The sequence below is a fragment of the Antechinus flavipes genome, chromosome 2 (assembly GCF_016432865.1).
Source record: "Antechinus flavipes isolate AdamAnt ecotype Samford, QLD, Australia chromosome 2, AdamAnt_v2, whole genome shotgun sequence".
In the NCBI taxonomy this organism is placed as follows: Eukaryota; Metazoa; Chordata; class Mammalia; order Dasyuromorphia; family Dasyuridae; genus Antechinus; species Antechinus flavipes.
The window spans coordinates 393,744,569-393,759,032 of NC_067399.1; the positions used below are offsets into that span (position 1 = coordinate 393,744,569).

General features: G+C 33.2%; 1 protein-coding gene across 3 annotated transcripts; it reads right to left on the reverse strand.

Moving 5' to 3' along the window:
* Nucleotides 1-1,905: 1,905 nt before the first annotated feature.
* YIPF5 (Yip1 domain family member 5) lies at nt 1,906-11,717 on the reverse strand. 3 transcript variants are annotated; one of them, XM_051978640.1, is made up of 6 exons: nt 10,942-11,717; nt 10,352-10,468; nt 7,367-7,539; nt 6,276-6,421; nt 5,526-5,707; nt 1,906-2,913 (listed from the first exon to the last, which is right to left on the reverse strand). In XM_051978640.1, exons 2-6 carry the CDS (start codon nt 10,456-10,458, stop codon nt 2,751-2,753), a joined length of 771 nt encoding a protein of 256 aa, XP_051834600.1. In that variant the 5' UTR covers nt 10,459-10,468; nt 10,942-11,717; the 3' UTR covers nt 1,906-2,750. The 3 variants fall into 3 exon arrangements, with proteins under 3 accessions (XP_051834600.1, XP_051834601.1, XP_051834602.1); XM_051978641.1 differs by lacking the exon at nt 10,942-11,717 and having other exon boundaries at nt 10,352-10,681; XM_051978642.1 differs by lacking the exon at nt 10,942-11,717 and having other exon boundaries at nt 10,356-10,454.
* Nucleotides 11,718-14,464: the final 2,747 nt, after the last annotated feature.

The following is a 14,464-nucleotide window of genomic DNA, read 5'->3' on the forward strand; positions in this document are numbered from 1 at the left end:
GTGGATTTACCTTTGTTGCTTCCTTAGACTTTCAAAGTTAGGCTTTCCATTTGTTATGAGGTAGTTACATGTAAGTGACCTTATAAATGATAGGGAAAACGTGATTAGTTCATTTTTTAGTACATTTACAATTGTTCTTGAAGCAGATATGAAGCTGTATTTGACTCACAATGTTAAAAGGCACTGACTTGCAAAAAAGTCAAATAGGGCATTTAAAATTGTATTATAAACATTTTCTGTTCTTTTTAATTTGGTATCCATTAGCAGAGGATATCCAGAGGAAAAATATTTCAAAAATATACAGTAGGCCTATTTATATAACTGAGTAAAGTTTGAGGAGGACCAATATTACTATGTCTAGTCAGATGACAAAAGGAACAGCCCATTCATTAAATATGGCTTTTAAATATGCATGGCTTAAACACACTATTATTATATCCTTATTTGGTTTTGAAAAATTATTATCATTGAGAAAGACAGCATGGAACAGTGGGTCTTGCATCTGGAAGTCTTGGATTCAAATTCTGTCTTTCACACATATTAGTTATGTGACCTTGTACAAGTTATCTGATATATCCTTGGCAACATTCTCTAGAGCTTTGTTAGTTAAGATGCTGACTTGCATAGATGAAGGAAGTTAGAAGTTCTCATGCCATTAAAATCACAGTTGCTAAAAACGTACATTCTGCTTACCCTTTCCCACCCCAAAGTTTATGGGGAAAAAAAAAGTTAATTTAAAATTTTAAAGTATAGAAGGAAATAAGGTTAAAAAAAAACCTTTATGAAGTGATAAAGATTAAGACCAGAAAAACTGATGACTACAACTATATGCACATGTATACAAATATGGATATATACACACATAAACAGATGTACATGAATATCCACACATAAGGAAACAAAGCCATAGGCAAAAGAACTTCAGATAGATGTAAGGGAATCAATCTAGTTTGTATTTCATTCAATGCTTAAGTGTTCTATATATGGATTTTTGTCCCTTTTTATTTATTTGACTTTGTGGTTGATAATGTAAGAAAAAACTTGGAACTAACCAGTCATTCTACCACAAAATATTTGGAGTATATAAATGAAAGGCCAATTGTTTTAAAGCATAAATAAAACAAGGGGAGAATAGAATTCCCAAAGAACAATTAATTCTTTATCCTGTTTTCTATGAAAAAGTTTAATATTAGCAGTAGTTCATTATTTTTCAATTTACAGAACCTGTTTAAAAAACTCATTAATGAAAAATGCAAAGGTATTTTATTATGAAAAAGTAATAAAAATTATACTATCCCAGCATGCAATAATATAACAAAAGTTGATCAGCTATTTTAAAAACTATCCAAATACTGTCATTTCTCCCCCCCCAAAAAAAAAAACTATCAATTTTATGAATAAAAAGTAAACAAAAAACTCTTCTTAAAATACATGTTGAATCTGTCACCTTTTAGACTTGAAAATATGATCTAAAAAGTAGTATCACATAAACAAATTAAACATTTTTAAAGAACTGATACAATATAATGTTTTCAATAAATGTGCTTAAAAAGTTCTCTTCCTATTGAGATTCACCATTTTCTCAATGCTTATATTTTATCTGGAATCAGTGACTTTCACCATGGATAGTTAATACTCAATATGCAAATGTAATATTTCTGTGTGAAATTCAAACAAAACACCACTCAGAATGAGACAAATGTAGTTTTGATGACAGCAAAAGAAAGTAATATTGTAAAAGCTATAGTAAATGACTTTATATTTAATATTTTCTTTTTAAGTTTGTATCAGTTAAACCTATCCTTATAGCTTGGTAAGACCAGGAAAAGGACTTCAAAACCAGCACTGACAGAAAGTAAGACAGAGAAAATGATTTAGAAAAAGCCAACTCAACAACAGATAAAATTACTTCAGGAAAATTTAATCAATAAGCATCAAATGTACTTTACATTGATAACTGCATTATGACAACTGCTATATTTTAAGTATCCTTCTCAAAAAGGCTAGTGATTTTTTTTTTTCTGGGAAGTACTGTGAACTTCATATCAATTGTTAATACAAGCATTAGTTTTGACTAGCCAGTCCTAGTCACTTTATTTCTGCTAATGCTATTATCTAAACATTTATTCACATTTTGAGTCTATCAGAAGTAGACTGAGTCATCTGTACTCCTTTGCATTTTAGCAAGTTCTTTTACATAAGATAATTTAAAGGAATAACCTTTGAAATGCAAACTCACAACATATTACATCAGGAATCACATTTGCTTCAAGTGCATTTGGTTCAAGTGTACTAAAAATTTTCTTCTCTATCTTGGGAAACAAGTTTTGCAATAGATCTAGCATCGAAATATCTGCTAATGTGTTACATGGAATGGTGTCTAGAAAGACCTTTAACTGTGGTTTCTTTCACCTTTGTTTGATAAAAATCTATCAAAAACATCATAATAATTTGCAAGAAACAAAGTTGTTTTTCTAAAAGCTGTAAGAACAGGAAAGAAACATTACATCTTATTCGTATAAGCACAAACACTTAAACTTAAAGCTAGACACATTGCGGGAAATCCAAGTATTCAAAAGTTCTATAAAAATGAACAAGAGATACATGTTTATTCCCATTGTTCCAAAGGTCAAGAGTTAAATCTGCATGATAGTGATGGTGTAGCGTGGTCTGCTGGTCCAATTTAAGAGTTCGATGTTTTACATTTTTAGTATTTGGCCCACTGATGTCCAATATCCAAGATATACAGTTCAAAAAATGGAAATCAGGGCAAAGACTCCATATAATAAAGCACAAGGATATGCTACTAGAAGTTGCTGTCCTTCCATGGCTAAAGCAGAGATGAAAATTTTTGAAGCAGAGAAACTGCACCATCCAATAATCCCAGCAGTGAGAATAACTCCTACCATTCCCCTGCAACAACAAAAAAAAAATGTGGGTAAAGTTATTTTAAAGTGTTCTGAAAACTATATAAAAATGTGTTAACTATTTTTAAAAATTACATTTGAATGCTCAGACATCAAACATTTATAGGTTCGGTCAGTATCCCCTCTCTCCAAATTATGAAAAATGTGGCTGATAGCAATTTTTAACAAAATGCTAAAACCAAATTAATCTTTTTCCCACATGTTAATAAGCCTCTGAAGTACTTGACAACAGCTATTATAAGTCTAAGTCTTCTCTTTTTCAGGCTAACTAGTTCTTTCAAATGACCCTTGTAAATTAGCCCCTCAACATCCTAGTCATATTCTTTCTATGGTTTATCAATATCAATATCAAACAAGAGCAGAACACAATATTCTACACATGACATTATCAGGGAAAACAACATTGGAACTACTTATCCTCTCATTACAGATAAGATACATCTTCAATTACATTACACTGATTACATTGATGATTGATTTGGAAATTAAAATCTATCACCATCACCCCCCCCACACATTCTAAAAAGTCACAATGTTTTTCCACACACTCTCTCCATCACACATATGGACTAAAAAAACAAAACCAAACAAAAAAACCTCACAACTTTACAAATAAAAGGCTTCATCTTATTAATGATTCAGCTTATTCTTGGGTCTCTTCGAGTCCTCATTTTGCTGCAGGTTCAATATTCAAGTCCTACATACTACACTTGCATATATAGCTCAGAATTCTGCCTTTGCTCTCACCTTTATCTCTATGTGCTATCTTGGTGATCTCATTAATTCCCAGGAATTCCAGTACCACAAAGATGATACTCAAAATATCCACTATATATCCACACCTAATCTATGTCCTAAGCAGCAATCCTGCATCTCTAAGCAAATACTAGACATCTCTAGTTAGATGCCCAAAGATACCCTTATTAAATTTAGCATCTTAAACTTTAATATGCACAAAATTGAATTTAATCTCTTTCCCCCTAAATGCACTGTTCTTTCTGACTTCTGTTTCTGTATAGAGTTGTCACTATTCTTCCAGGAACTTTATTTTCGACTTAGGAATCATCATTCATCCCCCAACTCTTCAATTTCACTTCCCATATGCAACTGGTTGTCAATTCTACCTCAATAACCTCTCTATTATACCCTTCTCTTTATACCCAAAATCTCCTAATCCAAGTCCTTATCAATTCTTGCCTAGATTATTACAATAGCCTAATATCTCCCTGTATGTTTTCCCTTCTACAAATTATTTTTCACACAGCTGTCAAACTGATTTTGATGTTAAAGTATAAGGCTGACCATATTACTCCCTTACCTTAAGATTGAGTGGCCATCTAAATACAAATTCAAAGCCTTTACAATCTACCTTGAGCTTACCTTTACAGAATAATTACACATTACTACTTCTCTATTCTGTATTCTAGGATTCCATCAAATTGATCTAAGACTGCTCCCCAATATGTGACATTCTATCTCCTATGTCTATGACTGGAATAATCTCCTTAATTGTGCCCCTAAGAACTTCTGGCTCTCTTATTTAAGGCTCACTTTTGGTGCTTTCCCTTTTAAGAATCTTTCCCAATTCCTCAGTTATGAGTACTTGCCCTCATCCAGAAATATATTTATTTTAAACATACCTTACATTTACTTAAGAATGAGAGCTTCTTTGAAGTAAACACTATCTCCCTTTTGTACTTGAATGCTGAAGACTGTACCTACTATAATGACTAGCAAAAAACAGGTACTTAATAAATGCTAGGATCTCTTCTGAATCTTCAATTTGATATACAAGGTATTAGTCTCTTTATATCATTATTTTCTGTATATCAGAGGCTTCATAGTATTCAGAGGTTAGAAGAGACTAGAAATTAGCTAGTCCAATCATTTAAACAGGAATGAGAGAATTTTTCCTCTCCTTGTGAGTTCCTTAGATATTGTCTTGGTAAAGTCAACAAAGAATACAGAAGGGGAAAAAAATTATTCAATCCTCTACCACTTCAGTTTGATATTCAGCAACAAAAAGTTCTCCTCAAAATCAATATAAAGTACTAGAGATTATACACTTTAAAGACAGTAGTTAAACCATGAATTATAATGAAAATAAGTCAATTATCTGACTATTTATCTGCTACTAGGCACTTGGCAGCTGGCTTTTTCATGACTAAATCTAAGGTCATGAATACTACTGGTAGTTTGAAATCCTATAAACCATTAGATAAAAAGAACTATTTAGTATTATATATTTTATTTCCAGTTTTTAAAGTGCATATCAATATGCCATATTTTATTTATACAAGTTTAGCACAAGTCCAAGGAATCAAAGTAATTAGGCTCTATTATTTTAGCATATTAACAAAAGAAAACTATCATCACAAATACTGTATTTCGTTACGATAATGGCAATAACACGATAGATTAACTATGACTGTTAAGTGTGGCTAATATTGACAAATTTTCTTGTACAGGTATAAGTGAAAGCAATATTAAATATTTTTAAAGTCAATTTTTAATATTGTGTATTATTTATATCCCCAAAAGAATAAATAGTACTTTGCTACTATGTGAAACAAAAAGGTTAAAGTATTTAATACTCACTGCAAAGAAAATATAACTGCAAAGCTGGAAAGTAGGATCATCGGAAGAAGACAATATCCAAGTACACTAGCGACACAGCCAAATGAGACACCTGTCATACTCATTAAGTTTAATAGACAAAACATTCCTAGACATCCAATTGCACTGATCCCATATACATATCCAAACTGAATTTTACCAGCCTGTGATTAAGAAAAAAAAATGCAAGTTAAAAACAAGAATCAGATGTTTACAGAGTGTTTGATTCATTAAACACACTTTACATGAAAATATGCATACATATTTTATTCTTTTTCCAATTTGATGAAAGGGGAGAAAAGGAGAAATCAAATGCACAACTAATAATTAAAAAGAATGTCACTTTTATCAAAGGAAATGTGGAAGAATAAATTAACAAAATTAAACTATGTGTCATTTTGGAAGAAAGGAATAGAAACTACAAAAGATTCCCGAATTTTTTTTTTTTTTTAAGATTTTTGCTAATAACCAATTTTTCATTTTGAAGAAGAAATGTGAACAGATTTTTGAAATCATGGTAAATTAGTGTCCTTTGGGAAAGATGAACTGGTAAAACTGGAGATCTAAACACATTAACATTATTCATTATGTGAGGAATACTAAAAAGCATGAAAACAGGTTTTGGTGAAACTTAGTGAAAATACCTGAGATATTTTGCTTGCTTGTTTTGCTTCTTATTATATGTGAAGAGATGAGTATTATTTAGAGAAAAGTTTCTACCTTAACACTTACCAGTAACAATGTGGCTCCAAAGGCCAGACAGAAAACCATTGGTCCTGCCAAATCGGTTTCATTCATGATGCTTCCATCTGCTACTTTTAATGGGTGCAACACTGTTAGTGTTTTTTGCCAGATGTGATCAAAATTGATTCCTAATTCTAAGGAAAGAAAAAATAAAAATGTATACATGTTAACTTATATTTTAACTCTTTTTTTTTTTTTTTTTTTTGCTGAGGCAATTGGGATTGAGTGACTTGCCCAGGGTGTCACACAGCTAGGAAGTATTAAGTGTCTTAGACCAAATTTGAACCCATGTCCTCCTTACTTCAGGGCTGTTGCTCTATCCACTGCACCATCTAACTGTCTCATTTTACCATTATTTTAATTTAGGAGAAAAATCCCAATTTAATCAAAATATAAAGTTTTTCCTGACAAATAAAACTATTTCAAATTGGATTGCTGAACTTATAGATATGATATTTAATAGTGGAAGTTTTCCTAAATTTTAAATATAAATTTTACATATCTGTAGAATATTCCATATTCATAACACAGAATTCTTCTACTATGACAGCAGAGCAGGGCCTCTATGTGATGGGAGTAAATTTAGATTTTTCTATGTGATTGCCACAATCACATTTTAAGAAATACCTAGAAACAATTTATAACAATTTATATGCTATATGGTATAGACAATATACACTGTCTACTACAGTGTTTTTAGGTAAAAACAGAATCATTACTAACAAATTTGCTTTTTCCCTTTTTATTTTTTCTGCAGCTAGAATTTCATCACTTATATTAAGTATAGCACTATCACTTGCAAACTAATATGAGTATAAAAACCTATTTCTTTACCTTTTAAGTTTAACTTTAGCATGTGGGATCATATGACCTATTTAAAGTTCTTTTTAAATTTCAATGAGTTTATTAAAACTGGGTTACCCATAACAGGATTTTTTTAAAAAAGAAATTGGGGACATTTATCTAAATTAGATCTGACTTCCAAACTATTTAAAACTTTTATTTTGCCAATTTACTAAATTAAAACATCTTATTTTGTCTGGGGCGGGGAGGAAGGGGAACAAAACAAACTCTTATACCTTCTAATAAAGGTGGCTCGTCCTCAAAATTGTTTCCATAGAATGATTGTGGTGTAGATGGAGTGTATGCCTGTGTTGGCTGGAAAATTTGTCCAGTATAAGGCTGCTGTGATTGCATCATGTCTGGAGGGACATATCTGCCTTGTTGAGAATAGTCATAGCCACCATACTGTCTGTAAAGGAAAGAAAATTATATTACTCTAAAATGTTTTCTTTCTTTCCCAATATTAATCAATAAATGAAGTTTAAATTCCTAAACTTTCATTCTGGCTGTGGAAAATTTTTTAGTTTAGCTATACTGTTCCCATTATACCTACTTAATATTGACTACTGGTAGTCCTATCTTACTAGAATTTATGAGTTTTCCTTTCATTCACTGATAATGACAAGATCAGTTAATAAAATTAAAAGAAGAGAGGAAAAAACTGTTCTAGTCCCTATGCCGTAATTTTATACTTTACTGGAAGGTCCATCCAATGACTCCTGGAGTTCTGTGCTGGAATGTCCAAGAGAATTTTGAATGTCTGTCTTTGAAATAGAGGTAAGTCTTATTCCATTTTTGTTGCTGTTTTTAAAGATACAAATTTAACAACTGTGTGAAGTTTAATCTATCCCCATGGTTGTTTAAAAAGAAAATAGGCGAAGGACAGAGGGGTGGAGAGGGAGCAGAGGGAAATTAACAAAAGAGAAAAGGAAAAGAGGGAGAGAGAAAAACATAGGGGGGAGAGAGAGAGAAGGAAAGAGATAAGTTTGGGAGAATAATTAGATATACTGGTTATTGATTATAGGGAATAAAAAGATATTTGTACTTGTAATTAAGTGCTATATAAGATATACGAATATAAGCACTTCACAAGACCACTACACAAGAACATAATAAAGATAACCAAATATAAACTTCTGAATACCCTGTTATTGTTTTTTTAAGTTTTGCTTATAAAATAAAACTGAAGCTAAGCTCTTAAAAAAATCACAAAAGACAATATTCTTTATATAATATTACATGAATTATTTTCTATTACTATTAAAAAATAAAACCATAATTTCATTTTATTCCATTCTCTATTGTTTTTCAAATGTCCAAACCTCTTTAAGAATTCCATTAATTTCAAATCAAATCAAAACATATAAATTTAACTATTCTTTGTGCAAGTCTTCTATATGTTGAGAAAATCTAATCTTTGAAAACATGACAGTAAACAGTTTAATGTAATGTACATGTATACTCTATAAAGTATATTTTACTTTTTAGTATACTTACGAAAGTATATTAAAAGTATATTTTACTTTTTAAAGTATAAAGACCATAAAGTCTTTAAAATATTATCTTTTTAAAACCACCTTTTCAAAATGTAGAGATCTGAAAGAGCCCTTAGAGAACATTTAATCCTATTCTTTTAGAGTACATATGAAGAAAGAATAGTCTTGATTCTTTGCTTTCTTCAATGTTACATAGAGGCTAAGGCTCTCTTTACTCCTAGTTTTATGTATCTATTTCAAGGACTTAATGAAGGACTTGGTTTAGTGGGACACCCTTAATTTCCTTTAAGTCATGGTCAAAAAGGCTTGAACTTGTCTTCCCTCACTCTATTCCAGAGTACTATGTTTCCGAAGCACACACAGATTAAGACAGGCAAAATTTGCAGGATAAAAATAGTATACTCCTTACTGATAAAAAGTATAAAAGATACTCAAAGAAATGTGCTATTTGCGGCAGTAAAAGCCAATGCTAAAGATTTTCACTGGTAATACAGATTGAAAATTTATCATTGACTTGCTATAACCCAGCAAACTAAATCAGGAAAGTCACTATGTCTTCTGAAATGACAGAGCCGGATGTTAAAATGAAATTATCTTGCATATCTAACATATGAAGCAGTGGCAAAACCTAATTATTGTAAGCCTTAAAAAACTTGAAACTATCAAAGCTAAAACATGATTTCTTAGTTTTACCAGCATAATCTAAAAACATGCTCAACAGTCAGAAAGATCACCATCTAGAAGGCCATTAGATAATATTACAATAATGAGAATCAATTGGAACCAAACTATAGAAAAATAATTTGGGAAGAGGCCTTAGTTCATCATACTTTTTACAACCAAATTTGTGGATTAATTCAGTCCAGGACTCAGATCTTTGACTACTCTCAATGACAATGGTTTTGAGAAAACTAGCCAACTTCGTAAAATGAAAATTTGTACTTCACAATTTTGGGAATGGGAGGGTGAGGAAGGAAAATGAAAAGCAATAAAAATGAGTACCAAATGCTGTGTTGTTTAGGTATTGAAGTAATAGGAAATCCACACTCCATTAAACATACCTTTTACCTTTTCTAATTTCTATTATAATCTGAATAAGTCTCAAAATTAACAATTAAAATAATGAACTAAGTATATCCTTTTTAAATTTTTTTCACAACAAATGACTGGTTAGCACTGTTCAATTTCTAGGGGTTTCTAGCATTAGCATTTTTTGGTGTACTGAAAAGTCTATTCCAACTTATGTCTTGACACTTTTGCAAGAAATAAGATTGTAATACAGCAACATGAATTTCAAGGAGATTAATTTTTCATTTTTCCCCTGACTACTTTACATTTTGAAAATATCTTTTGCAATATTAAAGAGACTGAAAAAAATTCAAGCTTCTAGATAATCAGGGTTGTACACAGAGAACTCTTCAATATGACAAAACGAAAAGTACAAATGCCTAATAATAATAATAACTCCTACTTATCTGGCTGTTTAAAATTCGCAAATTTCTTTCTTCCCAACACCCAGCTGACAGTTGATTAATCTCAGTATACCAGTGTGAAATAATTAATTTACTTGACCAGAAGTCACACTGCTAAGTAGCTCTAAGAAATAGGATATAAACACAGGTCCCCAGGCCTTCAAGCTCAAAGTCTAGCATGCCTCCTATTAGACATGTCAACAGCACCCAAAATATGAGCAAAAAAAAAATTTGCGAAAAGTCATAAAGTTACTTGCTATATGGTCCCCCTCCAGCATAATCATAAGACTGCTGTGTTTGGTCATCGATGCTGTAACTGGTCTGGTAGAAATCCGTATTAAAGCTGTCGAACCCTGACATTGCGGATAATCTGCAACAGAAGAATGGAAACTCTGGTGTTATGTGAACTCTGGATCTGCTAAAGGTCCTGCTTCGAGGCAGGCTGGAAAGAAACAAGTTATCATCGTGCTTCAATGCCTTTGGGAAAAGAATCTGCGAATCTGAAGAATCACAGGGGGAGAAGGTTCTTTGGGGAACCTGAGAGAGAGGCAGCGAGTTGGTGCCTCAGGAGGAGCCCCGAGGTGGGCGCGGCTGTGACCCCCCAAAGACCTACTCCGCTGCCGCGGCACGTCACAGACACGAAGAGAAAGAGTGAGTGAAAAAGCTCAGTCTGATTCCGGAGAACCAGAGACTCGGGCCGGCCCGGGACGGGGTGGGGGGGGGGTGCGGCCCAAACAAGCAAGAACCGGGTCTTTCGGAGCGGCTCCACCCAATAAAGCAGATCTGGGACCAGGACAAGAAGCAGAGGGCTTTAAGCTGTCCGATAGGCCCGCGAACACTTACCCAGAACAGGAACAGCCCCAGCGGCCTTAAAATCCCCCCAGGGTCTGCAGCAGACTCCCCAAAGCGGTACTGTTGCTACGTGTCAAAGGGCCAAAAAACTGCTTCCGGGGCACACCAACAGGCGCAGGCGCAGATCCTCCTGGCTCTAAGACCAGGTTTGAAGAAAGGGCGGAAATCGGAAAGGAGGAAGGCTGTCCTCATGAGCATGCGCATTTACTACTCTGAAAGCTTGAGAGGGAAGGGAGAAAATGCGTCTTCCTAATCCTATAGCAAATGGTAGGAGGAAAGAGCGCAGGCGCAGAAGATCTGCTTTCCTTACCCCTGGGGAAAAAGACTAAAGGGATGATAGAGCATTTGTTAATGGGATTTTTTTCTTTCTTTCTTTTTTTTTTTTTTTGGAATCTGGAAGGAGCATTTGAGATCTAAAAAGTTTAGTCCAACTCCGAGGCATAGGAAAAGAAAATTACTTATCCAGGATCACACAGGTAGTAAAGATCCTATATAGATTTCAAGATGGAAGGAACCACACAAGCTGTCAAGTCCACTTCTATTACTTTACAACTAAAAAAACTGAGGCATATTTTTAAGAGACTCACTGCTGCTAAGTGTCGGAAGCAGAATTTGAAAACATAAAAGGGACCTGAAATTCAAGAGTCTAATATATCAACTATATTCATTTATTGCGTGAGAAAAGGATTGTAGCAAAGAGAACATTATACAGGGAAGCAAATTAGAATTCTTCAGCTGCTCAAAGGAGAATAGAAAAAAGGGGAAATATTACAGTTTCTAGAGGTTTTCAGGGAAGGAACAGAGTTTAAGAGAGAAGATATCTCTCCCTTAAACCAGAAAGTAGGATGTTTGAAAAGTTTTGGGAAAGGTTTTGAACCTAGCTTTTCCAAAAAACGGTTCTGTTTCACTGGTTGGTGTGTAATTCCATTTTCCTGCTCTGCTGTAAAAAAGGGAAGTTCTCATATACAGTATAGTCACTACCTTGTGAAGAATACTGAAAGAATCCACCAATCACCTCCTGAAAGATCTCCTATTTCTTTCAAAGCCATCTTCAGGTGTCTTGATTTATATCTGAACACGGGAAGCAGATGATTCTGGAGTAGAAAATGAAGTAGGTGACCTTGCACAGTCTTCCCTCACTTAAATCTAATTCACATGAAGTGAACATCCAACTTCTCAATCTCAATACTCTTCCTGTGTTGTTATGATGATTGAAAATTGTAAACAACTATAATCACTTTATAATAAAAATGTCAGGGACATTTAAAGGGTATTGCAGAGACAGATATAGTCCTAAATCAATAAGTATATATTATCAACGAAGAATTGAAATTACTAGGATCATAGATTCATGGGATCATTAAAGAAATGATAGCCAGTGATAGCATGAGCCTGATGAAACCACTGGGAAATTAGCCAGTTTTGTTGACAAATCAGACTGCCATGTCTGCCGTCTATCTTTGAGCACTGGACTTAAAATCAGAAAGAGTGGAGTTAAAATTTTGTCTCAGATATTTTACAAAGTGGAGATGATAAGAACAATGCCTAATTTATAGGATGGTTGTGAGATTCAAAGGAGATAGCATATATAAAGCATTTTGCAAACCTCAAAGTGCTATATGATGTATAATCCACCTACTAAATCTATTAATTTTATTTCTTTTTCTATTAATCTTCTTAAACAATATTTCTTTGGCTGTATGTTTAAGAATTGATACCGAATCATCAAAAATTCTTAGTTGGCCTATCATTTGTAGAGCTTGTAGCTGCCTATCCCCAAAATAGAAACTTTAAAAGGAAATTTTAATATGTAACCACTGTTTTTCAATTCTTGTATATTATTCTGATACCTTAACACTTTTTTTTTTAACATAAAGCCTTTTTTAAAAGTTCTAAACTAAGTAGATTGAAATCTTGATGCTTGAGAACTTATAGATTCCTTTTGTTTTTATAAATTTACTTCTGAATATATTTCTCTCCACAAAGACTAAAAAGAAAAAAAGGGGGTAAAAAACACAAAAAACCATCTTTGGTAAACCCATTTCCAGAAATATGGATAATGTCTGACAATATCTGAAATCTTTCATCTGAACTTTTGTTAAGGAAGACAGGAACTTGAATTTTCTCACTTTTCACTGTGATCAACTATCATAAGAGTTTTTCAGTCTTTTTTTTTTATCAGCCTTTATATTTTTATTTCTAGAGATACCATTTCTGCTGCGAAGGTTTAATAATTGAGTGAGGCCTTTCTCATGGCTTGTTAAAATTAGCTCAAATTTTATGTTGCCATAGCATTCACTTTGAGTTTATCTTTGTTTATATTCAGTTATTGTACTTATTTTCCTGCTTATGATTACTTCATCATCTTCTCATGTTTATCTTAATTCTTCATATTTGTCAATGCAAAAATATTTCCACTTCAATGGAATTTACTTAGCCTTATTCAATAAATGGAAACTCATTTCATTTAATTCTACATTACCACAAAAAAGTGTGATAATAAATACGTATACACAAGAACTTTCTGTCTTCAAAATGGATACAAAACAGTTGAAGATTTCATTAATAATGTTTCTTATGAAGGATCTTCTTTCACAATATGTTTGCCTTCATTAAGCAATTCTAGATATCCGTTTTTTAGATACCAATTCTGCTTCTTTCTTTAACCCTCTACCAGACACCCACTTTACTCTTCTATAGAAAGATGTTGATACCTTTAACAACAATAATGAGTTAGGTAGGAGGACAGGTGGTGGGGAAAGATAATGAATTCTGTTTTAGACATGTTGATTTTAAGATGTTTACTGGATATCAATTTTGTCTTCTGTGAAAAGAAAGGAATGGGCTTAACTGCCATTTCAATTCCCTTTTAGTTCAAAATCTGTCATCCTAAGAAATCCAGTGAAGACATTAAATGCTAAAGGATCTAGCCCAGCACAATAACAAAGTGATTAAACCAACCCTGATACCAATGTATCGTTGTGTAGATTTTCACTAAACAAGAAAGTGAGAAAAGTAGAAAAATTTCTGAATGAACCTGTTTGGAGAAACATATACCCTGAGGGAGGACTGAAAGGGGCCAGACTGGGTGTCTGGCTGGGTATCTTCTAAGTGTCCCAAAGTAACAACTTCAATTGTGCCAGCACAAAGTGACTTCTGCCTCCTACTTCCAGACCTGTCTCCCAAGTGAGAAGTAGAAAATCTCTGGTGCAATGAAGATTAACTTTCCCTTTGACCTCAGATCTCAGGCCTTCTCCTTCTACTGCTTATACCTTTCTCTTGAAGGAAGATGATAAAGTTTGATGTAGGTCAGGACATCTATCTCCTATTGTGCAGGTTATACTTTCATCTCTTGCTGTGACCTCCTATGAACTATTCTTCAATTCTACCTCAAACAAGACCAAAACCCTTGATCTTGATCCTTGACTCACAAATATAATACCTCCATATTCAATCATTCCCATACCTCCCTATTTGACCATAATCGTTTGACTTTTCACCTCTTCCTCTATCT